Source organism: Ailuropoda melanoleuca, chromosome 11 (assembly GCF_002007445.2).
Source record: "Ailuropoda melanoleuca isolate Jingjing chromosome 11, ASM200744v2, whole genome shotgun sequence".
NCBI lineage: Eukaryota > Metazoa > Chordata > Mammalia > Carnivora > Ursidae > Ailuropoda > Ailuropoda melanoleuca.
Genome location: NC_048228.1, coordinates 488,879 through 513,768, shown reverse-complemented (window position 1 = coordinate 513,768; position 24,890 = coordinate 488,879). Strand labels below are relative to the sequence as shown.

The window sequence follows — 24,890 nt, the reverse complement described above, 5'->3', positions numbered from 1 at the left end:
TCTGCCTCTTCTTTCATCTCTGAAGCTGTGACCCCTTCAAGCCCCTGCCCCTTGAATCAGCCATGAGATACACACATTGTGAGGTATCCTGTCAGAGTCTTTATTGGATTCTGAAAGACCCCAACTCCAATGGATGGAGGGCCACAGTAGGGCAGCACCCCCAGCACTGGACATTCCTGGCCAGTGGGTCTTGGGGCTTTCAGCCACCACCCCCGGTCGCTGGCAGCTAGTTCTTACCCTCTGGGTGTACCACAGTCAGAGGTGTCCAGGGCCTCTCCCCCTCTCCCTAGTTCAGGGGGGAAGCAGCTCCCACCCAGCAGCACAGGGGCCTGCTCTGCTCACCCGTGACTTGCTGGGTGAGACTGGGCAAGGTCAGGCCCCTACCCATGACAAGCCCTCCCTCAACCAGGCCTGCTCTGGTCACAGATGCAGCAGCCAGCCTCGAGTACTTAGCCAGCACCTGAGAACCCGCAGTGCCAGCTGGACCACTGTCCCTGGGCATGGCGACAGTGCCTTCTCCCCAGCTCTGGGCCTGGCTTAGAGACTCACATCTCCCAGTGGCACCCTGGGGGTCAGGGGATGGCCCCAGTCTGGCCCACCCAGCAAGCACCACAGCCCGGAGGGAAAAGACTGGGATACAGAGGAGCCACCCCTCCCACAAAGAGGCTACAGCTGCAGCTGATCCCAAGCAGAGGCCTTTAATGCTGTCCTGGGCCTGACCAGAGGAATATTTAAAAAAGCTGAGGTGGATGGCCGTGTAGGCCCATCACTGGGAAAAGTGGGCATCTTGGTGCTTCTTCCTGGCAAAGCCACCTGGCCAGTGTGCCCCCCTGGGTATCCAGGCCCAGCTCACTCAGCTGGTGTACTTGGGAGCAGGGGCTGGTCACTCGTAAGCCTGGCTCCCTCAGCCTTCAGCCACTGCATCTTCTGCTGGTGCTGCTGGATGGCATCCTGGACCCGGGCATCCATCATGGCCTCAGTGAGGACCCCATCCTCTGAGGCATACGCCATGGCCTGGCAGGGAAAGAGAGCACTGATGCAGGGCACACACAGGGGCTACCTGCAGGGGAAAAGGGTCTCCCAGCCCCAGGCTTTCAGCCCTTTGGCCCCACCAGTCACGAGGAACCACCCACCCTGCCAGACCCAGGGATGAGGCAGCCAGGCTGGCCCCACCCATGAGCTCGCCTCTTGGGAGATGCCCCCTAGAACCTGAAGGCTTCCTGTGGGGTGGCGGCAAAGACTGGGATGTTGAGTCCATGAAGAGGATTGCTGGCCTGTACCCTCTACCACATGCCTGTGCTCAGTCTCCGGAGGGGCGTGGCCTCCCAGCAGAACACACACATGCTAACATGCCAATGGCACATGCTTTGCTCCCGTGTGTACAGAAGCGTCCACACATGCATGCGTGCTTACAAGGGAGTCCACAGCCCACGGCAGCCACCATCCCTGCAATGCCCATGGCGCTGCCCACATCCCCAGTTGGCATGAGTGCTATGTTCTCACATCATTGAGTTTCTCAATGACTTTCTAAAAACAATGTCTGAGGCCAGCTGTCAGGAAGCAGCTCAGCAGCCCTAGGCAGACCTTGCTACTGGGAAGTCGGAAGGCCCCTACCTCACAGACAGCAAAGCCACCCTCAGGGCCAGGGCACAGGTGACAGAGCCGCCACTGGGGGGGCAGGTCCATTCTGACACCGAGGGGAGGGCAGGGCCCCTAGGAAGAGAGCTCCCCAGGAGCCCCTAGCAATTCTAGCTTGGTCAGAGATATCGCACCAGGCCCAACTGCCCCTGAATGCTGAGCAGCCAAAGCAGCTGGAAGCTTCCCTGGTGGGAAGGTAGAGGGAGTGCAGGAGCCCCTTCAGAATCCCAGAGCGTCTGAACAGACGTGTCTGCCCAAGGGGGCCAGGATCCCTCCTGAAGGATGGCTGGACTTAGCGATGGGCTTCCAAATAAATGCGGAACGGGGGAAACCAGGAACTTTACCATGGAGAAACCTGGCGGGCACCACCTTAACCAGGTCAACATCCCTGTGATGTTGTACGGACGTCACGTGTCCCCTGTCAGGACGTGACCAGAAGGGCACCTCATCTCTGGGGTCTTCTCCCAAAACCCACAATCTCAGTCTAACTGTGAGAAAAACATCAGAAGGACAATCTCTGTAACACCTGACCACAGTCCTCAAAACCGCCAGGATCATCAAAAACAGAGACATCTGAGGAACTGTCACAGCCCAGAGGAGCCCCAGCAGACATGGCAACTGAATGAGATGGGGACTCTGGAGGGGGTTCTGGGAAAGACCATGTCCGAGGTGGAGTCCACAGTGACATGGAGTCACAGCACGGTGGGGGAGGCTCCATGCTATCCCTGCAACTGTCCTTGAGCCTGAAATTACTGAAGCAGGAAACTTCATTTAAAAAACAAGGCAAGCCCTCGACTCAAGGGCTTCACCGGTGAATTCTGCTCAACACTTACAAACACTGATCTTCTCAAACTCTGCCAAAAAACCGAAGAGGAAGGAACAGTTCCTAACTCAATTCTATGGCCAGCATAACCTTGATATTAAAAGCAGATGAAGGGGCGCCTGGGTGGCACAGCGGTTAAGCGTCTGCCTTCGGCTCAGGGCGTGATCCCGGCGTTATGGGATCGAGCCCCACATCAGGCTCCTCCTCTATGAGCCTGCTTCTTCCTCTCCCACTCCCCCTGCTTGTTCCCTCTCTCGCTGGCTGTCTCTATCTCTGTTGAATAAATAAATAAAATCTTTAAAAAAAAAAAAAGCAGATGAAAATACCACAATAAAACTACAGACCAATGCCCTCTATGAATATTGATGCAAAATTCTTCAATAAAATATTTGCAAACCAAATTCAGTACTATATTGAGGGAATTATACCCCGTCACCAGGTGGGATTTACTCCTAGAAAGCACGGATGATGCACACAGGAAAGTTAATCAACGTGATGCATCACATGCATAGAATGAAGGACAACAACCACACGATCATCTCAATTGACGCAGAAAATGCAGCTGGCAAAATCCAACACCCTTTCTTGGTGAAAACACTCCAATAAACTAGGAATGGAGGAAAATTCCCTTACTGTTCTAAAGGTCACTTATGAACAGCGCACAGCAAACACATCATCAATGGTGAAAGACCGAGAGCTTTTCCTCTGAGGTAAGGAACAAATCAAGGACGCCCACTCTCACCACTTCTACTCAACACAGGGGACGTCCTAACCAGAGCAGTTAGGCAAGAAAAAGAAACAAAAGGGATCCAAACTGGCAGGGAAGAAGTAAAATGATCTGTTTGAAGACGATATATTCTTATATGCAGTAAACCCCAAAGATAACCCCAAAGTTAAAACTGATAAATGAGGGGCGCCTGGGTCGCTCAGTCGGTTAAGGGTCTGACTCTCGAGCTCAGCTCAGGTCTTGATCTCAGGGCTGTGAGTACAAAACAAAACTCATAAGCAAATTCAGCAAATCTGCAGGATACAAAATTAACACAAAACCATTTGTGTTCTGGGGCGCCTGGGGCGCTCAGTCAGTTCAGTGTTTACCTGTGGCTCAAGCCCTGTGTCGGGCGCCCTGCTCAGCAGGAGTCTGCTTCTCCCGCTCCCTCTCCAGGCCCCCCTGCTTATGTGCGCGCACGCTCTCAAATAAATAAAATCGCAAGAAACAAAAAACCATTTGTGTTTCTACATGGTAATAATGAACAATCTGGAAAGGAAATTAAGAAATTAAGAAAATTCCACTTACAACAGCATCAGAAAGAATAAAATACTCAGGAATTAACCAAGGTCAAAGAGTTCTACACTAAGAACTACAGAACACTGCTGAAAGGAATTAAAGATCTCACAAACAAAGATATCTGTGTTCGTATGTATGTTGGAAGACTTCAACTCGTTGTGATGTCAATACTGGCCAAAGTGACCTACGGATTCACTGCAATCCCTATCAAAAACCCAAATGACGTTTTCATCAGGGAAATGCAATTCAAGTTACAAGGAGACATCCTTTCACATCCACTAGGATGGCTACTATCCAAAAAAACCAGAGAACAGCAAGCATTGAGGAGGGGGTGAGAAACCAATTCCTGTGCACTTGTGGTGGGAAAGTAAAATGGTGCAACCGCTGTGGGAAATGGCATAGCAGCTCCTCAAACATTAAAAGTGGTTTTATCACATGATCCAGGCATTTCCCCTCTGGGTAAATACTCAAAGGAACGCACAGTGCGGTCTCACTGAGATCCCTGCACAGCCACGTTCACAGCAGCACCGTTCACAGAGGCACCCAAATGTCCATCTCGGTGGATGAATGGATTAACAAAACGAAGTATATCCACAAGAGATTAGGATTCTGCCTTAAACAGGAAGGAAATGCTGACTCAAGAGGCAACACAGATGGACCCTGAGGACACTATGCTGAGTGAAACACGTCAGTCACAAAAGGACAAACACGGCAGGTTCCACTCACAGGCACCCTCTAGAGGAGTCAGACTCACAGAAAGTGGAAGTGCGGGTGCCAGGAAACGGGGAGGGGGCGGGGGGTTCGTGTTTAACGGGACGGCACTGCAGCTCAGGAAGGTGAAAACGTCCTGGAGACAGATGGTGGTGGCGGCTGCAAGACAACATGAATGTGCTTAATGCCACTAAGCTGTGTGTATGTTAAAATGGTAAATGTTGTTTGAAGAGTTATACTAACACCGCAGCCAATTCCCACACCGCAGTGGTAAGAGGCAGCATGAACTCCACTGACAAAACCATCGTACAAGCCACAGGGGCTTCAGAGAACAAGTGCACGAGGGCCCCCCAGGCAGTCCAGCCCAGAAGGAGGGGCAGGGCAGGCAGGAGCAAGCCCAACCACCAGCTCTGCGCACCTGAGGGCACAAAGGGAAGGTGACTACGTGTCCCCGAGACGTGGACGCATGATGCACTGGGGTCCCTCCTCCCTGTACCTCGCTCTCCTCTCCCATGAGCATAACAGGGCTAACAGCCATGTCTTGGGCTGAGCTCACTGGTCAATGACTGGACACCCCCTGGTGGAGGACTAGACGCCCCAGGGGGAGCATGCCGCGGGCTCCAAGCATCTACTCACTGCCTCCTGCACTTGTGCATGTCTGATAATCACCAGCTCTCCATCCACCAGGCTTGCAGCAGACCTGTCACCGGTTTGGGCAGGTGACGTGATGTGGACAGAAAGGAGGTGTGCTGGTTCTATGTGGGAACATCGAGAACCAGGGCATGGTTTGCTGTCAGCGACTGAATGTGTCCCCGAATTCATATGGCGAAGCCCTGATCCCCCAGTGCATCTGTATTTAGAGGCGGGGCCTCTAAGGAAGTCACGAGTAGGGCCTGATCCTACAGGACTAGTGTCACTACACACCAGGGCACTATCTCTGCCACACGAGGAGGACAAAGCCCGAGAATCACCATCCAGACGGCAGGAAGGGGCCACCATCAGAACCCTAGCACGCTGGCACCCGATCTCGGACTTCCTGCCTTCAGAACCTTGGAAAATGCGTGTCTGTGTTTAGGTCCCCTGCGCTGTGGTACTGTTAGAGCGGCCCAAGCCGACAGACACCCCGTCTTCCACCCTGCTGATGATGGGAACAGAGCCACCCTCATGAGGCCTGGGTCCTGGGTAAGGACAGCCTGGAGCAGGGCACCCCGCTGACCCATGAAGGGACCAAGTTCACAATCTGGAGCTGTTTCAGCAGCATAGCCCAGCTCACTCGAATACAGTCCCTCTGTGTACCCCAGCTCCCACGGTCCAAGCAAATTAGACGTCTAGCGGACGAACTACGTGCTCACTTCGAAGCACTGTTACATGTCTGCTGGCCTGATCTGAGCGCAGGTCCCACAGAGGCAGTGATGCTGGCACAAAACCAAGGGCTGGACGTACACAGGAGCCCCTCGGCACCCCCATCTGATAGGGCTTTTCTCTCCTCAGCAATCACCAACCTGCAAATGCTTTCTGGATGCCTACACCCTGGCTCCCCTGCCCTGAAGGGGCAGGGGAGCCCTGTGGACATTTCCGGAGTTAACAGCAGGTGTTGGGAATGACAAGAATCACTCTGGGTCGTGCGCCCTGGGCCACAGCACGAGGATAAAGTCAATTCGTGTGCTCTACGCTGCCCTCAAGACCCCACAGCAAAGCCAATCATGCGTGGAGCAGACAACCCTCAACGCTGACGGTCTCCATTTGGCCAAGAGCTGGGAAGCAGATGCCCAGCCCCTTATCACATCAGATTCACTCCTTGGTTCCTCATCTCCTTTGCCCTCTGCTGAGCTCACAGACGACTCGCAGGATCCTCCATGTGCCCCTGTGGTCCCCTATCGCCCACCAACTACAGAATCACCTGGCCCAAATATGCTAGGCCCCAGCTTGGGACAGACTCCAGTGGTTCCCGAGACACTGAGCCTGGGCCTGTGGGACCTTGATGCCCCTATGACACTTGGTTCATTTCCAGGGACCCTGCCTGATTTCAGAACCCTATCTGATTGGACCAAAACCACAATGACAAGGAGGCAGACCATAATGTACAAAGCCAGTGACACCTCTCCACACACTCCCTGCAGTGGGGGCAGCAGCAGGGGGTGGCTAGGAAGTAGGACAGGGCATGACATCTATGTGCAGAAAATCCTTCACCAAAAACACCCTGGGAGGGGGGCAGGGGCCAGCACTGGCCACCTTCAAATGACTCAGTATTTCCCAATCGGTCAAGCTCACACCCATAGGGCGCATGTCCCCAGCTCACCTGCCATGCCACAGCAAGCTGGGAGATCTCCCGGCCCGACATGCCCTCTGTCAATTGTGCAATCTCCGAACACTTCTTGCCGTAGTCAAACTGAGCTAGCTTCAAGCGCCTGGGAAGGAGAAATTCCCATGTGATGCCTTGGGTAACTGAGGGACCCAAGACAAGACCAGAGGTCTAAGAGGGCCCGCTGGCTCCTACATGAGAGGACTGAGGTATCTGCCAGGGGAGGGAACCTATACTAGGAACCCCCGCAACTGAATGCCCTAACGTCTGCTGTTGATACCAAGTCTGCCCATCCTGCCCTTTCCACCCCGCTGGGCACCTCTCTTCCTCCTGGAGCCCAGGTGGGGTCTATGCAGGGGCTGTGTACAGACAGCAGTGCAAGATGCACTGTGGGAGCAGCTGCAGGGCTGGTCAGGATGTGCAAAAATGGGGGGGCTCTTGGAGCCTCACACACAGCCCCACCACCAGACCTGGGGGCAGGGACCATGTCCTCTCACTCAGGTGTCCCCCAGTGCCCAAACAGCACAGCAGCTAAAGTCCTGTCAGGGGTGAGCTGCTAGCAAGTGGGAAATCGAACAGAGGAAAGCTGACACTTCCAGGTTAGAGTAGTGTGTCACTCCTGTAGTTCACATGCTGACCCCTTCCCAGTCAGGTCTGGCTAGAGACCCACGAGAATCAAACACATATGGAAAAGACGACCCCAGAAACTCAGACCACAACCGATGTTTGGACTACAGTCAGACTAGAATGGGCCACTGGGAGGCTATGGGGGGTACTGGGGCCAGCCAGGTGCAAAGGAGAAAGGAGGCCCAGATAGCAGAACACAAGGGCTCAGGCAGCAGAGGGACAGCAGGGGCAGGCAAAGCCCGTCCTAGAACAGAAGACGGCACTCACTGCCACCAGCGACAGGAGGGATTCAGGTCAGTGCTGCTGTGAGTCTGGCTCCCTGGAGATGGTTAAAAATAGACCAGCCTTTGCCTATTTGGAGCACTCTGGACAGAGCAATGAATGAGGGTGGCCCAGACAGAATGTGGAGGGCTCCCACATTGCCTGGTGATTTCTGCAGAATGGGGGCCCTATTGTGTGCTGACGAGGGGCCCCAGGTTCCCGGGAGTCAGGGTGAGCGGTGAACAATGGTGAGTCCCCCTCCAAGACTGCCACGACCACCTCACAGAGTGAACAGAGCTCAGCCAATGTCTGGCAACCACCATTACAGCCCCCCACTCTCCAGGGCCTGACTGCAGCCTGGATTCCTCAAAAGCCCCAAATTGTTAAGAGACTTCACGTAGCAAGGCACCTAGGTCGCTCAGTGGTTGGGCATCTGCCTTTGGCTCAGGTCATGATCCCAGGGTCCTGGGATCGAGCCCCACATCGGGCTCCCTGCTCAGTGGGAAGCCTGCTTCTCTCTTCCTCTCCTACTCCTCCTGCTTGTGTTCCCTCTCTAGCTGTCTGTCAAATAAATAAAATCTTTAAAAAACAAAAAACCTTTTTATTGGAGATGGAAAAATGTACAACTTCCAGGAGTGGGGCAGGCGGTCTTTATTCTATCCAGACTGCTCACTGCTGCATACCAACACGTATACGGTCACTTAAAAAAATAACACAGGATGACGCCTGGGTGGCTCAGTTGGTTAAGCATCTGCCTTCAGCTCAGGTCGTGATCCTGGGGTCCTGGGACTGAGCCCTGCACTGGGCTCCTTGCTCAGTGGGGAGCCTGCTTCTCCCTCTCCCACTGCCCCTCCCCACCCCCATTCGTGTTCATGTCCACACGCACTCTCTCTCTACCTCCCTCTGTCTCAAATAAATAAATAAAATCTTAAAAAGAGAGAGAGACTTCACGTAGTAGAAAAGAATGGAGATGTTAGCTAGTTTGTGATGATGGGCCATTGAGTCAAAAACCTGGCAAAAAGCAGGGGGCATGGAGGCCAGCAGGTGAGCACACCTGACCCCCATGTGCAACCACAGGGCTAGGATCGGGGGGATGCAGCACCTGGGCCAGGAGCTGGTGGGGTGCAGAGGGCCCCACAGTGCTCAGGCTGTCAGAACACTTACTGCTTTCCTTCTGTGGCTGGCTTCAGAATATACTTGTCAAAATACATCCTCACCAGGCGCTCCCGCTCTTCCAGCTGGGGCAGGTCGAAGCGGACCATCTCATCAATGCGGTCGTTGACGGCCCAGTCAAACTGCTCGGGTTGGTTGCTGGCCAGGACCAGCATGAACCTGAAGCCAGCAGACAGCAGGGGCTAAGGGGCCGCCCAACCCGGCACTTGCCCCCAAGGCAGGGACCCTCTTAAATACACACAGGACAATTTTCTAGGAGAATCTATTTGGCAACCTTTTAACCTGAAAAACTCAGGAAGGCTCAGCATTGCCCTCTGCCACCCATCCTTCCCTCGAACACTTCCCTGCTGACCAATGGCCCAGCCTGATGGGGTGGCCATTTAAGCTTTGCTGTGTGGAGAAACAGGGACCCCACAGTCTGAGACAGACCTCTGCCCCTCCCTAACCCGAGTTGTAGGGTCTGAGGTTCAGCTAGTTGAGCAGAAGGGCCAACTCAGCAGGAACCTGGCCCAGACTCCCAGGGGGTCTGAGTAGAGGCGGGGGGGGGGTCCTCTGCTGGCAGTAGCCATGGCAGCCAAGCGGGATGCATATGACTTGGTGGCCACACAGCTGACTGGCAGGGCTGGGTGCCCCCTGGGGCATGTAAAGCACCAGTGGGCACAGGGCTGGAGGCCTCCAACAATGCAGGAGAGCAAGATTAGGGGATTCGGAAGGAGTGAGCCCCTTCCCAGAGCAACCTATGCCACAGGGCACCTGGCCGTAGGGTGACCCCCCCCGACAGCCTATCACTGGAGGGCAGCCAGAGATGCCAAGTGCAGTGACCTGTGGGCAAAGACTTGCGCCTGGCTCTCCGGAGACTCCCCAGCACATCTTCTCAGAGGTCTCCACAAAGACCCCCCTGCACCCCGACCAGCCCTTCCCATCACCCAGGCAAGTGTGCCAGTCCTGTTCCAGCCCTGCCCCACAGCAGCCGTGTAAGCTCAAGGGGAGCCTCAGTTTTCCTCCGTGAAGGGGCTTCGCACCGGCGGGTGGCCCTCACTTGCTGCTGTGCTGTCCCGTCCGGTGCAGGAATGCATTCAGGGTGGCCCTGAGGTCCTCGCTGATCTTCTCCTGCAGAGAAAGTGCTGGAATCAGCGGGGAGGCAGCCACGGGGAAGTTGGACAAAGGCCTACTCCATCCCTCTGGGAGCCGCACAGAACAGCGTCTCCATGAAACTTAACTTCAGAGAAGCCTCTAAAGACATTACAGGGTCAACTCCCGCCGTTCAGACCAAATTTATCAAGCAGTGCGGCTGGGAGCAGGGCTGGGTCAGACCGCACTGTGAGCGACCTGTGACCCCCCCGCCCCGGTAAAGCATAACGCACTCATCGGATACCACTCCTGACCGCGCACCTATGGCCAGCCGTGCCCAGCACGCCGAACAGAAGCTTCCAGAATACTCACAGTCGCTCGCTTCCTGAGGAAGGCGTCCGCTTCATCCACAAAGAGGAGGAGGCTGTGAAGGGGAAAGGACGAACAGGAAGGGGGTGAGGGCCGCCGTGCTGCACGCTAAGGTGCTGAGCACGCTCAAACTGAACTCCATCTCAGGAACCCAAAGCACCCAACCTCAGTAGTGGCCGGGGACCCCAGACCCGACGGACAAGCCCGGTGCCACTGCTGCGGGGGAGCGACTGGTTTGCGTCAAACATCCTAATATGGCCCTAAATTAAACATCGGGGCTGGCAGCCTCTCATCTTCAACGTGTCAGAGTCAGAAGCACCAAGAGGCTCCCGTGATGAGCACAAGCCACCAGGATCTAGGGGTGCATTTTCCCCCCAGACTGCCGCCCCCGGAGTATTCCGGCCTTGTGCACCACCATGGAGACAGGCTGCAGGGAAAGCCCCCCCCCCCAAATGCTGGTGCTCTGGTGGCCGCTAGGAACCCGGGCCATGCAAGCGCATGCACGCGGGGGGCCATCCCAGGTGGGGCCCGGCTCACCCTCGCCGGCTGGTACTGGCCCAGTCGAAGACCTTGTGCATGGCAGTCACGCCGTCCCGCCCCATGGGGGCCACATCCCCGCCTGTCATGATGGCATAGTCCATGCCTGAGTGCAGCGCGAGTTTCTAGGCGAGAAAGGGGTGCGGGTGGGGGGGGGGGGCGAAGCCTGTTCACTCTCCTCCCTTCAAAGCCCACATGCACTGAGCTTGGCTCCTACCACCAAGTACTGCTAGGGATGCCCCTTGCCTGGAAAGCTGAACCCCCTAAGTGGCCCATCCCTAAGAGCCACAGCTGCAGCCATTGCCCAGGGCACCCCACCCACCTGTGTGGCTGTGTGCCCTCACCTTGGCAAACAGGGTCTTGCCGGTCCCAGGAGGCCCGTACATCAGAATGCTCCTGTACAGGCTGCGGTTCCTCTTGGTGTTCCTTGTTGCTATGGCAATGTCCCGCACCCGCGCTTCCAGGCTGGGCTGCCAGGGGACATGGCAGGTTGGGGGGTTACTCTGCTGCCGGTCTGCAGGTTGGGGGGCTACTCTGCTGCTGGTCTGCAGGTTGGGGGGTTACTCTGCTGCCGGTCTGCAGGTTGGGGGGGTTACTCTGCTGCCGGTCTGCAGGTTTGGGGGGGTTACTCTGCTGCCGGTCTGCAGGTTGGGGGGGTTACTCTGCTGCCGGTCTGCAGGTTGGGGGGGGACTCTGCTGCCGGTCTGCAGGTTGGGGGGTTCTCTGCTGCCGGTCTGCAGGTTGGGGGGTTCTCTGCTGCCGGTCTGCTCCTCCTGAGCACCTGGACCAGCTGCGAGGCAGCTCATCTGAGGCATTCTGCTTCAGAAATGAAGAGCAGCCCCGTCCTGTAGAAAAGCTCCATGGGCAGAAGGGCACCTCCCACCCCAAAGCCTATGACAGCCCCCGGATGGGCAGACCACTTACACTGAGGACGACGCCCTCCAGTGCATCCTGAGGCTTACTGAGGAGCCGCCTGCTGACCTATGGGGGGGACGACACACACGGGGACAGTCAAGCTTCGCAGCACAGCCCACGACACAGGCACATGGAAACAGACCTGCTGTGGCACACTGCAGGCCACATGCAACTGGGCCCCGCTCCCGCTCTAGAAGGTGGCACACAAGGCTGTCTATGGCACTGGGCAAGGCGACTCACAGAGAGCGAGCAAGCGTGCAGCATGGAACCCAATGTGGGGCTTGATCCCACGACACGGAGATCATGACCCGAGGTGAAATCAAGAGCCAAATGCTTCACCGACTGAGCCACCCAAGAGCCCCTTCAGATTCTTTGCTGATCTGCAGGGCGTTTGGGCACTCAATTAAGCATCTACCTTTGGCTCGCGTCGTGATCCCAGGGTCCTGGGATTGAGCCCCGTGTTGGGATCCCTGTGCAGCGGGAGCCTGCTTCTCCCTCTGCTCCTACACCGCCCCCGCCCCAGCTCACACTCTCTCTCCCTCAAATAAACAAAATCTTAAAAAAAAAAAATAATCTTCTTTACTGATCTTTATTTTTTCAGTTACCCACAGTGATCACTATGGAGATCCAGCCACAGCCTGTGGGAAGACATGTAACAGAGTGACACCAAGCCAGGAAGGAGCTCACACTGGGCTATTTCCAGCAACTTCTCTCACAGGATGGCGGCACACAGGAGCCCCAGGTTTTGTAATCAACCCAAAATCTACCTAGGGGAACGGTCACATCAGCAGATCCACGGAGGTGACCTGAGTGGACTAGGGTGAGAGTCTCCCCAGTGCTGATGTGGACAGGTTCCCAGAGCGGCACCACGGAGCAAAGAGCCACGATCAAATCCAACGTGCCGGAGGAACAGACAGTATTTGGGTAAAGAGGGACGATGAAGACACACATTCACAACTCGGCTGAAATGCCAACAAACACTGGGCAGGACACGGCACTCCAGTGAGGACTGAGCCCACAATTACCTGCACGGGGTGCCTCAGAGCCTCTAGCACCGTGATACGGGACGTCTCCCTCACCAGGGACGGCTTCCCCAGCCGGGCCTCAATGTACCGTCCAGCAACAGATGTGGCGTTCTTGGCAGAATAGACTCCGACGGCCAGCAGCGTCAGCCCAGCCACCTAGAGTGGGGCAGCGGGAGGTAGGTGGGGCCCGGCCAATCCTGTGCCATGCTGGTCCGCAGCCGGCACGGCGCCCTCACCCCATCCCATCCCATCCCATCCCATGTGAGGTGATGGCGAAGGGTCACAGGAGCGTCCTGGCTGGCGCTCAATTTCACACAACCGCAGCTATTTCCAGACAAGCAAGATATCAACAAGCTCATCATAACCACCCTTTCTCAGAAAGCTACTGGAGGGTGCACTCCAGGAGGACTAGGGAAGCTTCCAGGCGACAGGAACACCAGCTGTGAAGAGACAGAGAGGCTGAGACTCACAGGAGACAGACCGAACGCTGTGGCAGGAGCACAATCACAGGGCACGCGACCGAGAGCTACAAGAGGTTCCTGGAAAGTATGCCAACACCTGGAAACGAAACTGAAAGGTCTTCTCTACAAGACAAACAGCCTGGCCACCGCAGGGGGAAGCGAGGACTCTCTAAGACCACAGGAATGAGGTTCCAGGAGACCAGTGGTGACAGGAACAAGGGCCCAAGGGGCCTGTGATGGGGGAGGTGGGGCCAGGCCAGCCCCAAGGCAGCCAGCAACTCCTGAATCGAGCAACCTGTGGCATTGCCCAGCGCTCTCCAGCAACCGCCCTTCTGTCTGTCTACCCACCTTGCTGGGAAGGTAAACGCTTGACTCATGAGAGGCTGATCAAACAGGAAGCATGGCCAAGGGGCATCTTCCTGCTCAGCCCGTCCTGTGCCTGGACTCCCCACCAAGGAGCTCTGTCGGAGGGCAGGCCAGGACTGACTGCCAGCCCACAGCACTGCCCAGGGCAGGTGGGGACTGCAGACTGAAGATGGACATTAGAGATTCAACAGCAAACACAGATGTTTAGAACAGCTGGAAAGATCTGGAAAGATGGAGAGCGCACGGGGCGCTCAAACCACAGGAGCAGTCAGAATGCCCTTAATTCACTTTAAACCCTCTGGGGGGGGGGGATGCCTGGGTGGCTCAGTCGGTGGAGCATCCGACTCTTTTCGGCTCGGGTCATGATCTCGTAGTTGTGGGATTGAGCCCCAAGTCAGGCTCTGAGCTCTGTGCAAGTCTGCTCCAGATTCTCTCAACCTCTGCCCCTCCCCTCTGGTTGCACTCCATCTTCCTCTAAATTAAATAAACTAAATCTTAAATAAATAAAATAAACAACATAACACTCCAGGAAGAATGACCAGTGAAATGGGCCCGCCGAAGGCAGAGGGTGATGGAGGCGCGGTCACTAGAAAATTCTCATAGAAAAGGTAAGACAAGTTCCCTACAGAGATAGTGTGGCCAAGTCCAAAGTAGGCAAAGGGTGTCAGGACCCCAGGACACAGAGGCCTAGCTGCCCCGAGGTCAAGTCCACCCAGGGCTCCTCTCACTGTCCCCTGTGCCTCAGCCAGCTTTTCTTCTGTGCTCCCACGTCCCTCTCTGGGACCCTCTGTGCCTGCTCGGTAACAGGATGCCGCTCCAGCACGTGCAGCAGGACGCTGGGGAGGGCGTGGGCCTTCAGGAGCCCCGACACAGGCAGATGCCCACATCCGCCTCCCAGAAAGGCCAACCCGCCTCTCCGATCAGAAGGGGGGGGCGGTGCCTGGCTGGCTCAGTCGGAAGAGCATGCGACTCTTGATCTCAGGGTCATGAGTTCAAGCTGCACACTGGGTGTCAAGGTGACTTAAAAATAAAATCTCGGGCACCTGGGTGGCTCAGCTGGCGAAGCGTCTGCCTTCAGCTCAGGTCGTGATCCCAGGGTCCTGGGATTGAGCCCTGTATCAGGCTCCCTGATCAGCAGGGAACCTGCTTCTCCCTCTCCCCCGTCCCTCCCTCTCTCTCTTTCAAATAAACAAATAATTATGAAAAAATAAATGTTAAAAAAAAAAAAAAGGAATGGAGAGGGAGTAGCATGGTGGCTTGAAGGGAAGTCAAGTCATACAGCTCCTTCCTCAGAACATCTCACTGCTTCGCTGGGTCTCTCCTCAAACCGGCCCCAAGGTCCTCTGACCACCCACCAACAAGGTCACACAGCCCTGTATGAGCCGGGCTCATGCGGAAGACATCAGATGTGCCAGAGGGTGGTGAGAAGCCATTGCTGCTTTACCAAAACTCCAGTACCAGGACCTTGGCTCTTCTTGGAGGTTAGTTCTCTGCAACACTCACCACCCAATGGCTGAGTTCAGACATAAGCCAGTCAGCAAGCTCCCAAGACTGGAACTTCTTTCTCTGCGACTTCCAACAGTGAGCCTAAACACTCCCCATGGAGGCCGCTGCAGGACTGAGCACAGCAGCTCGGAGGTGTCCGGGCCTCGTGTGCAGGCCACGCCCTCCACTTATAAAAGCTAAACTTCACTCCAGGAATAAATGAATTCCACAATTAAACAAAAGCTGGGTGGCGGGGCTCCTATGTGGCTCTGTCGGTTAACTACCTGCCTCCCGCTCGGGTCACGATCCCACTCAGGTCGTGATCCTGGGCTCTCTGCTCAACAGGGACCTGCTTCTCCCTCTGCCTGCCTCTCCCCTCCCCCACCTCATGCTCCCTCCCTCTCTCTAATAAATAAGTCAAATCTTTAAAAAAAAAAAAGAAAAGAAAAGAAAAGAAAAGAAAGAGAAAAGAAAAAAAAAGAAAAGAAAAGAAAAGAAAAAAGAAAAGAAAAGAAAAAGCAGCCTCACTAGTGGCAGGTTTCCTCAACTGGCACCCTCTCTCTCCCCAGACAGTCCAATCCCTGCTTCCCCTGAGGCACAGCCTGACCTCCCCTGCCACCCGTCTCGTGAATGAAGCTAGAACTACGCCCAAAGCAGGGCACTTGCAGAAAGGGCTTCGGAAGCCAGGAGGCCAGGAATGCGGGCGCACGGGATGCTCACGGTCAGCATGGCCGCCTCACCCTTGTTTGGGCGTCAGTACCACATGAGCAGGTGCCAGGTCCCACCGTGCAGCCTAGAGCAGTGCCTGGCACACTGCTGACCTCAGGAAATACTTGCAGAGCTCATGGGCTTTCTGGGCTCTGGCTAACGCCCGCCCCTGCCCTGGGTGCTGAGCAGCCGCCCGGCACAGGGCACAGACCACAGGGCCTTAGAATGTGTGCCTGGAGTCCTATAGCCTTGTTGGCTGCCCTTCCCGTCCCACTAGAGGGTGGGAACCCTCACAGGGGTGTGGTTTAAAGGGGTTCACATCCACATCTCCAAGACGCCCCTAGAGTTTTAGTTGGGCCGCACCCTTGAAGCTGCCAGGCAGATTTCCAGCTACACTTTCCCAAGGGCGGCATTTCTAAGGAAGAGGGAAACTGAGGCTCCAGCACCCCTTCCACACCCTCCAGCCCAACGGTCAAAACCCTACTGCCAGTGCCCACACCCAAGGGCTGCACCCCAACCCGACTTCACAGGAGGGGAGTGGGAGGCAAGAGCAGCGGCAAGGCTTACATCTGGGACCTGCTTGGCACACTTCCCACCACGGAGTGCCAGGCACCTTTCACCGCCGGAGGGGGGCAGGAACGCCACCCCAGCAGAGACCCTGACACAGGCCACAAGCAGGAAGACGTGTCAGGGGTGTTTACCGTGGCTGTCACTTTGTCCCAGTCCGTCACGAAGGCACGGAATCCTTCACCAAACAGGGTGCCAGCTGTCCTGTAGAGGAAGCAGCAATGTGACTAGGGGAGAATGGATCTAGGCCCTTGGCTGGAGAAAGGGCAAGGGCTCTGAAGGTCAGCCCACGGGAGGACCTGCTGAGAGGCCGCTTCCTGCCAATGTTCCAACCAAGGGCCTCCTGGCACAGGTGAAGGGCCAGAAGACACTGGCCACAGGGCTCTGCCAGGGGCCCACTGAGGACTGGGCCTCACCTGATAGACTCCAGGATGGTCTGGCGGTGCTCGGCAGCCTTCAAGCGGATCTGCTCACGGATGATGTCCGCGTTCTCGCGCTCGGCCTTGGCTCGGGCACGGGCCTCTGCCTCCACCCGCAGCATCTCATTCTTGTGCCGCAATTCCATCTCCCGTTCCACGGTGGCTGCCCAGGGAAACGGCAGGAAGTGGGTGTATAGCCACGGTCCCCTAACCCTTCCAGTGAGGCCCAGGCAACGCTCCTCCCAGGAGGGAGGCCGCACGGGTCAGACCCTGGGGGAATGCCCGGCCTGCCTAGGCTTCTGCTACAAAGTCCCAACCAAAGAATGCAGAGCCCCTACTGACAGTCTTGGAAATGTTGCTTGGGGATTATCCGTGCCTACGGCCTGCTTTCCCCAGGAGCCTTTCTCGAGCCTAGGACGGCTCCGAAGACACAGCCCCCAAAAGCCCAACTCTACCTCGCCGCATGGCCTCCTGCTTCTGCACCGACTCCTCCTGCTTCCGTAAATTCTCCTCATTGAGAAGTTGCTGAGAAGAAGCCACAGGGGAAAGGGAAAAGCTTTCAAAATCAGGAAACTGATCTGGGTTCCTGGGGGGCGCAGGCGGTTGAACACCCAACTCTCGGTTTTGGCTCAGGTCATGATCTCAGGGTCGAGGGATGGAGCCCCGCATCAGGCTCCACACACAGCAGAGAGACTGCCTGAGTCTCTCTCCTCCTCCCTCTGCCTCCCCACCCCTGTTCAGGCACACGCACTCTCTCGTTAAAATAAATAAAGCCTTAAAAAAAAAATATTAGGAAACGATCAACAATCTAAGAGATGAGCTGCTCCAGCCTGTCGGGAAGCTTCTGGTGCCCTGCTCAACCTCCAAACCTCTCTGGGAATGACGCCCTGGGGCCGACACACTCCACAGCCCTCTGCAGGCAGGTCTGAAACCCACCTGGGACATATGCACACATGCATGGGGGGCAAGGTCGGTGCAGGAGCTCCGGCCTCCAGCACAGCTCTGCCACAGGGCAGACCTCTGGGCACCCCTAGTCCAGATTCACAGCTGTCCTCAAAACACTGTCTTTCCCCTGTTAAATTTACTTTTAAAAATGTTTTTAACTTAGGGGCGCCTGGGTGGCACAGAGGTTAAGCATCTGCCTTCGGCTCGGGGCGTGATCCCAGCGTTATGGGATCGAGCCCCACATCAGGCTCCTCTGCTATGAGCCTGGCTTCTTCCTCTCCCACTCCCCCTGCTTGTGTTCCCTCTCTCGCTGGCTGTCTCTATCTCTATCGAATAAATAAATAAAATCTTTAAAAAAAAAAAAGTTTTTAATTTAAATTCTAGTTAGCATACACTGGAATATTGGCCTCAGCCGCAGAATTCAGTGGTTCATCACTTACATACAACACCAGTGTTCATCTTAAGTGCCTCCTTGATACTCATCGCCCATTAGCCCCCCCACCTCCCTCCAGGGACCCTCAGTTTGTTCCCTATCATTAAGAGTCTCTTACGGTTTGTTTCCTTCTCTCTTGCTTTTCACCCTTCTCCTATGTTCATCCATTTTGTTTCTTAGATTCCACATACGAATGAAATCATGTTGTCTTTCTCTCACAGACTTATTTCGCTTAGCATAATACTCTAGCTCCATCCACGTCGTAGAAAATGGTAAGATTCCATTCTTTTTGATGGTTGAGTCTCTTTGTAATTTCAAAATAGGTACAAGCATTTGGAAACCACCCCTACCACGAACTTGTCACAGCAAGGTTCCCAGGTTCTCACCCAGAAGAACCCTTACCATAGCTAGAGCCTGGAGGCCCATGTGTGTGCGTCCCTGAGACCCAGCACCTACTGCTGGTAAAACCACCTTGAATTCTGGCCCACCAGCTGCCGCAGAAGATGCCTGTGCTCTCGGGGGAGGACAGAAGCAGCACCCCTCATGCAAATGTGCTAAGCTCACCTGCTGCTTCAGCTGGTCCTCATAACGCTGCCGGGCCAGCTTGTCTTGGTACTGGGCCCTCTATGGAGGAAAAGGGCAGGGTGAATATGGCTCAGATGGAAAAGCTGGTGGACAGCCTGAAACCAACATCTGAATCCAGGCTTTACAGGGTGCTAGGGCCTCAGATAAGCCACCCACCTCTACCTGCTGTTAATGATTACACATGCTTGGGACATGTGTGCTCCCCGTCACGCTCAGCCCTGAGGGATCCACGGGCTTTTGATGTTTGCACAAGGTCATCCCAGAGCCTCCCAGGCTGAATTTTGGGACCATGGTATGCCCCAGAAGCACTCCACCCTGGTCACCCTGTGCCTTTGTGGCCATGTGGTCCTTACGGCCTGGTGCTGCCGCGTCTCCTCGTTCAGAGTCTTCCTCCTTTCTTCTGCCTGCACGCGGATCTGCTCGTTTTTCAGCTGCTCCACAGCGGCCTCGTATTCCTACAGAATATACCAGTGGCTACAAGCCCAGAGCTGGTGGGGCCTCCCTCTCAGGACTCCGAGCTCCGGGCTCACACTGCCTCAACAACCCTCTCCCCTGTGGGCTCCAAAGGGGCTGGACAGGAGCAGGAGGGGCATCCAGAAAACACAGCCTGGACCAGCACCCCACGTGCCCGTCAGCTCCCAGCTGTATGGGCACCAAGGCCCAGGATGACCCAGACCCACAGGTAGTGAAATGCCAGGAACAGATAGGGCTCAGCTCCAAAGGAGCAAGACGGTCTCCTGGGATGTCTGTCACTCCCCTCCCCAGCACTGTTGCCGTGGGGGCTTATGTCACATGCTCACTTCCGGACTACACTTTACAACAGCCGACGGTGGAGGGCAGAGCCTGCGCCTTCCCTATGCTTGCTACGTGCTCAGCATAAATGTCCCGCCGAACGCAGAGAAACCAGGTAAGAATCTCCTCTGGGGAAACCAGATGGTCCTCACCTACACCAGCCCTTCTACGGGGTTCTACTGCAAGAACTCAGGCCACAAACCCAGCTTGTCTTTGACCTCTTCCTGTTTCCTTTTTAACCATAAACAAGAAGGCAAATCCAAGAAAGGAGATGTCTGAGGAGCCCGCCCTCTGCCCACCGCCCACATGCACTTTCTCCTTCCAGGTACCCCCCCCCCTTGGCACAGGGATGAAGCCTACCTCTGCCAGCACCACCCCCACTACTCACTTTGAGCTTAGACTGTTGCTCCAGCTGCAGCGTCTGCTCCTGCATTTGTGCAAGACTCAGTGCCTCCTTGGCATGTCCTGTGCGGGAGACGGAGACATGGGTGTTAGGACACTCGGGCATCAGGCAAGCATTCCTGTGTGCCAGGGGGCCTTCAGGGAGACCACAGCTCACCTCGACCGCAAAACACACGTGCCCACCCCCATTCCCAGACCGGATCTTGCTTGGTGACCCCTCCCTCCAAGACCACTGCTCCCTTCTCATCACCTGCATGTGCTCCAGCCCCAACAGAAAGCCCCACATACAAGATCTTACCGCCCCAGCAGCTCTCATGGCCCAGAGAGCTGTCAGAAAGGCTGCTCGACGCTAGCTGGGAGCAGGCGACTCAACATGGCAGGCACGTCCCGATTAAACAAAAAGCAACCTGTGGCTAGAGTACCTCCGTGGTAGGACCATCTCTCTTAAGTCTCCAATACCTATTATTATTAATCTGCTATCACACACATCCAGGTAGTACAATGAATAGGAAGTAAACAATTAAGTTAGAAATAAGCCAATGCACACAGAGTGACAGCTCTTCACAGACCTTGTGTTACTAACACGCATTATAAATGTCTTCTGTATTTTTTTTTAAAGATTCTATTTATTTGTCAGAGAGAGAGCGAGAGCGAGCGAGCATGTGCGCACAAGCAGGGGGAGCAGCTGGCAGAGGGAGGGGCAGGCTCCCCACTGAGCAGGGAGCCCGATGCGGGGCTGGTCCTGGGGTCATGACCTGAGCTGAAGCCAGATGCTTAACCTGCTGAGCCACCCAGGCGCCCTTCTGTGCGTATTTTATTCATACCCATTAATACTTGGGCATTCTGGAAAAAAACTAACTTCTGGTGCTCTCCTAGCCAAAAAGTCCGTGCATCCAACTTCTCAAATATTTGGGTGATAACACAGTTCTCCCACACATGAGATTTTACTATAAAAAACGTTCTAATACATAACCGCATGGAAAGAAAGTAGGGAATCCCTGTGAACCCAGCTCCCGGATGAAACAATATACCGAGTTTTCTCCCCGTGTGTACCACATGTCTATCCTTCCACCCCAGCCCCATGATCTTACGTTTTGAAGCCTTTGAAGTTAAGCTGCAGACCCCAGTATCCATCACCCCCGAACTGCAGCAAGCACATCATTACTAGAGCACGACTTCTGTGTGCAGATTGCAAGCACCCCCACCATGGAGATGGATGTGGTGGAAGCTGCGGTGTCTGCATGGTCCATGAGGGCAGGCGGTGTGGCGAGAACATAGTGCCTAAGCCTGGGAGGACCTCCAGAGCCAGTCAGGATCGGGTGACATAGCTTCCCACACCTTACTGCAAGGCTCTCCCCTGGGTTTCTGGTGATCGGAGCCACAGGAGCCCTGAGGACCCGCCCCTGAGGAGAGGTGGCAAAAGGCACCAGGGTCTCACATCCTGCACTGTAAATTTGGGAAGCCACAGATCCAAGGCTCGAAGGGACCACAGGAGCCCCTTCGACATAAATGAAATCTGACCGGGAGGGAGTGAGAGCACAACAGGGCTCATCCCGGTGCAGCTGACAGGAACAGGGGTGCCTCAGGCCAACAACACTGAGACCAGGTCCCAGCTGCCCTTTTGTCTTTTTTTTTTTTTTTAAGATTTTATTTATTTATTTATTTGTCAGAGAGAGAGAGAGAGAGAGAGACAGACAGCGCAAGCATGTACGCACAAGCAGGGGGAGCACCAGGCAGAGGGAGAAGCAGGCTCCCCACTGAGCAGGGAGCCCGATGCGGGGCTCGATCCCAGGACCCTGAGATCATGACCCGAGCCGAAGGGAGATGCAACTGACTGAGCCACCCAGTCACCCCAGCTTTCCTTTTTATTCACAGCATGACCTTGGGTCAGCCAGGTTAACTTCTCCAAAAACCGGGGCAATTAGATATCCCTTAACCACTGACTCTCGAAAGAGGGAAATGAGAGCAGGTAACTGCAGCGTAGCACCTGGCACCCACGTGCCCCGTGAATCACAAGCTACAATTTCAACACTACCAATGGTAATTCACCCCCTTGAAATCATGCTGTAACAGGAGCTGTGCGCGCCAACGGGTTAATTTAGCACCTACTACGTGCAAAGGGTTTCTACACACCCACCTGCATGGAGTGCACAGGCACCTGGACCGGAGCAGAGAGCTCAAGGCCAAATGCGCTCCTCTGGCCTCCAAGGAAGGCCTAGAGACCTAGGGACTGAAGGAGCATTGGGCTGGGCCCAAAGGACAGAGCAGGAAGTCATACTACAAGAACAGCTGAAGGCATCTTGGTTTGCTTGGAGAGAGCAGTGAGGGCAAATGAACAGGCTCAGCTCAACCAGGCAGCCACTGCTGCCTATGAGCCGGGAGTACCAAGAAGACAGGTTCTAGAGATGAGAAGAGAGGCAAGAGGCACCCTGGGAAGAAGGGCTTGGGGACAGGAAGACGTGATACGTACACCAAGGCAAAACCTCTCCCACTGGCCAGTAGTTAGACCAGGAAAAATGACAGGGACAAAATGAAGTGGGGGGCTCCTGGCTGGCTCAGTCGGAGAAGCATGCCACTCCTGATCCTGTGCTTGTGAATTTGAGCCCCACTCTGGGCGTAAAGATTTCTTAAAAAATAAGAAAATAATTTAAAAAAATTAAATGGGGGTGCCTGGGTAGCACAGGCGTTAAGCGTCTGCCTTCGGCTCAGGGCATGATCCCGGCGTTCTGGGATCGAGCCCCACATCAGGCTCCTCCGCTGGGAGCCTGCTTCTTCCTCTCCCACTCCCCCTGCTGTGTTCCCTCTCTCGCTGGCTGTCTCTGTCAAATAAATAAATCTTTTAAAAAATAACATAAATAAATAAATTACATGAAGTAGAGCCCACACTTACAACAGAATCACTAGATGTAGGTGCCTGAGTGGCTCCCTCAGTTAAGCGTCTGCCTTCAGCTCAGGTCATGATCGCAGGGTCCTGGGATCCAGCCCTGCACTGGGCTCCCTGCTCAGTGGGGAGCCTGCCTCTCCCTCTCCCTCTGCTGCTCCCCCTGCTTGTGCTCTCTTGCTCTGTCAAATAAATAAATAAAATCTTTAAAGAAAAAAAGTCACCGGATATAGAAACTGATGGGGGACCAACCCTCCAGACAGTAGCCCCTGGGGACTCAGGTGGAGAACATTCTGGGGGAGGAGCTCTGGGGCAGCCGGTACCAGAGACATGGTAACTATTCAGAGGCATGATCTGAAGATGATGAAAAGAGGCCCCTTAGCTACCTCCCCTCAGGCACACTCACAGCTATTCACAAAGGCCCCTGTAACCTCAAGGGTTTGGGGATAGTAGGATTCAGCAGTGGGAAATTTCTGAAATTCCGTGCACGATTGAGTGGATGAAATGTCACAGGAGATGGGGCAGAAAGCTGCCCCCCCCACACCACTAAGCCTTTATCAAGAAATTGGGTCACATGTCAAAAGTCTGTCGTCACCTGAGGGGCCCTGATGCCCAGCCCAACCTGGGTTTGTCAACCCAACCTGATAACCGAAATTACCTTGCAAACTCAACATACCTTGTCTGAGACAGATGGTGTTCGAGCCAGGCCTAAGGAAACAGGCCGTCCTAAGCCCAAGCCCAAATATACAAATGTTTTTAATGTCCCTCAGGGGATCTGAGAGCCAGGCATCCTTGCACCAGGATGTTCTTATAGCCCCCTGGGGAAGGGGAGGAACTGAACCACAAAGTGCCAGGCCTCTCCCTTCTCAAATAGACTCGCCTTTATACCTGTTTATAACATGGCTTCTTTATACAAACACCTTTGAAAAAGGGCATCTCTCCTTAAGCAAAAATTTGAGAACTATTGTGTTCTTTTAATAGGTATTTATTCGATACCGTCTACATTCTAGATTCTCAAACACTTAAACTACATCCTAGAACAAACCATTAAGCCAACAGGAGAAAAGAAAGTTCAGAGGAAAGGGCATACGGGTAGTGAAGGTCCAGCTGATGATGATGCCTTGAGGGCCCTGAGTCAGGAAGGCTACCAGGAGGGACCAGGACAGACTGACCTGCATTGCATTACAGACCCCTCCTATCTGAACTCTAATGCTTTCCAATAATAAGCACAAACCTGCTTTATTTTCCATAAAATCAGTGACCCTCTACTGTACCTCCCTTCTCAAGTGGAAAATTGCTACCACTACCACACGCGGACCGGATCTGGCCACGCTTTGGCCACGTGGAGGCAGCAAGAGGCGCAAGGAGCTCCCCTACTCGACAGTAACTGAAGACCAGACTCCAGCCCTGACACCTGCTACCTGTGACCTCTGAAAGTTCCATCTGCACCAGATTCCTTACTGAAAGACAAATGACAGCTTGGAAGACGCCAAGGGTCCTGCTATCCCCAACCTCCCCGTACACAAGGTGGCTTTGGCCAGCTTTATTCCTGTATACCAGTCTCCTCACCTGGCAAGTGGGACTGCAGAGAGCCACCGACCACTCAGACGACTAAGAAGCTAAACGCGCCCTAGCACCCGGCACGCCCGGGGGCTCGGGGGACTGGCCCTCCTTGGAGGAGCCCCGAGCTCCCTTGGCCCCCATCCCAGCCCGGGCCCCACCCTCGCCGCCGCACTCACGCGAATGCTCCAGCTCTCGCGCCGCCTTGGCTGCGCGCTCAAGGCCCGTGGGGTCAAAGTTGCTCCATTTGTCCTTGGGCCCCGGCCGGTCCCCCGCGCCCCGGTCCCCGCCGCCCTCGGCTCCAGGCTGAGCGGGCGGCAGGGAGAGAGGCGGCCCCGCTCCTTCGCCCTTGGGGCCCTTGATCCCGAAGAGCCACGACATGGCGCGCGACCGCAGCGCGCCGCGGCTGCCACCAGAAGCCGAAGCCGAGCTGAAGCGCGCGGATCGGAGCAGCCTCCACGCGCCGCGAGCCTGTGGTCAGAGGTCCTGCGCAGGCGCGACCACGCCCCTTCCTCCCAGGCGTCGGAAGCGCAGGAGGGCCTCGTACCG

At 55.3% G+C, this 24,890-nt stretch overlaps 1 protein-coding gene across 2 annotated transcripts; it reads right to left on the bottom strand.

The window, feature by feature from the left end:
- Nucleotides 1–79: 79 nt before the first annotated feature.
- ATAD3A (ATPase family AAA domain containing 3A) lies at nt 80–24,840 on the bottom strand. Of its 2 annotated transcripts, XM_011231253.3 has the most exons (16): nt 24,521–24,838; nt 19,887–19,963; nt 19,060–19,161; nt 18,686–18,745; nt 17,199–17,268; nt 16,741–16,906; nt 16,459–16,528; nt 12,738–12,893; nt 11,722–11,778; nt 11,142–11,267; nt 10,798–10,922; nt 10,264–10,315; nt 9,860–9,930; nt 8,812–8,979; nt 6,757–6,865; nt 80–1,014 (listed from the first exon to the last, which is right to left on the bottom strand). In XM_011231253.3, exons 1-16 carry the CDS (start codon nt 24,720–24,722, stop codon nt 850–852), a joined length of 1,776 nt encoding a protein of 591 aa, XP_011229555.2. In that variant the 5' UTR covers nt 24,723–24,838; the 3' UTR covers nt 80–849. The 2 variants fall into 2 exon arrangements, with proteins under 2 accessions (XP_011229555.2, XP_034526924.1); XM_034671033.1 differs by lacking the exon at nt 6,757–6,865 and having other exon boundaries at nt 24,521–24,840.
- Between the last annotated feature and the right edge of the window lie 50 nt (nt 24,841–24,890).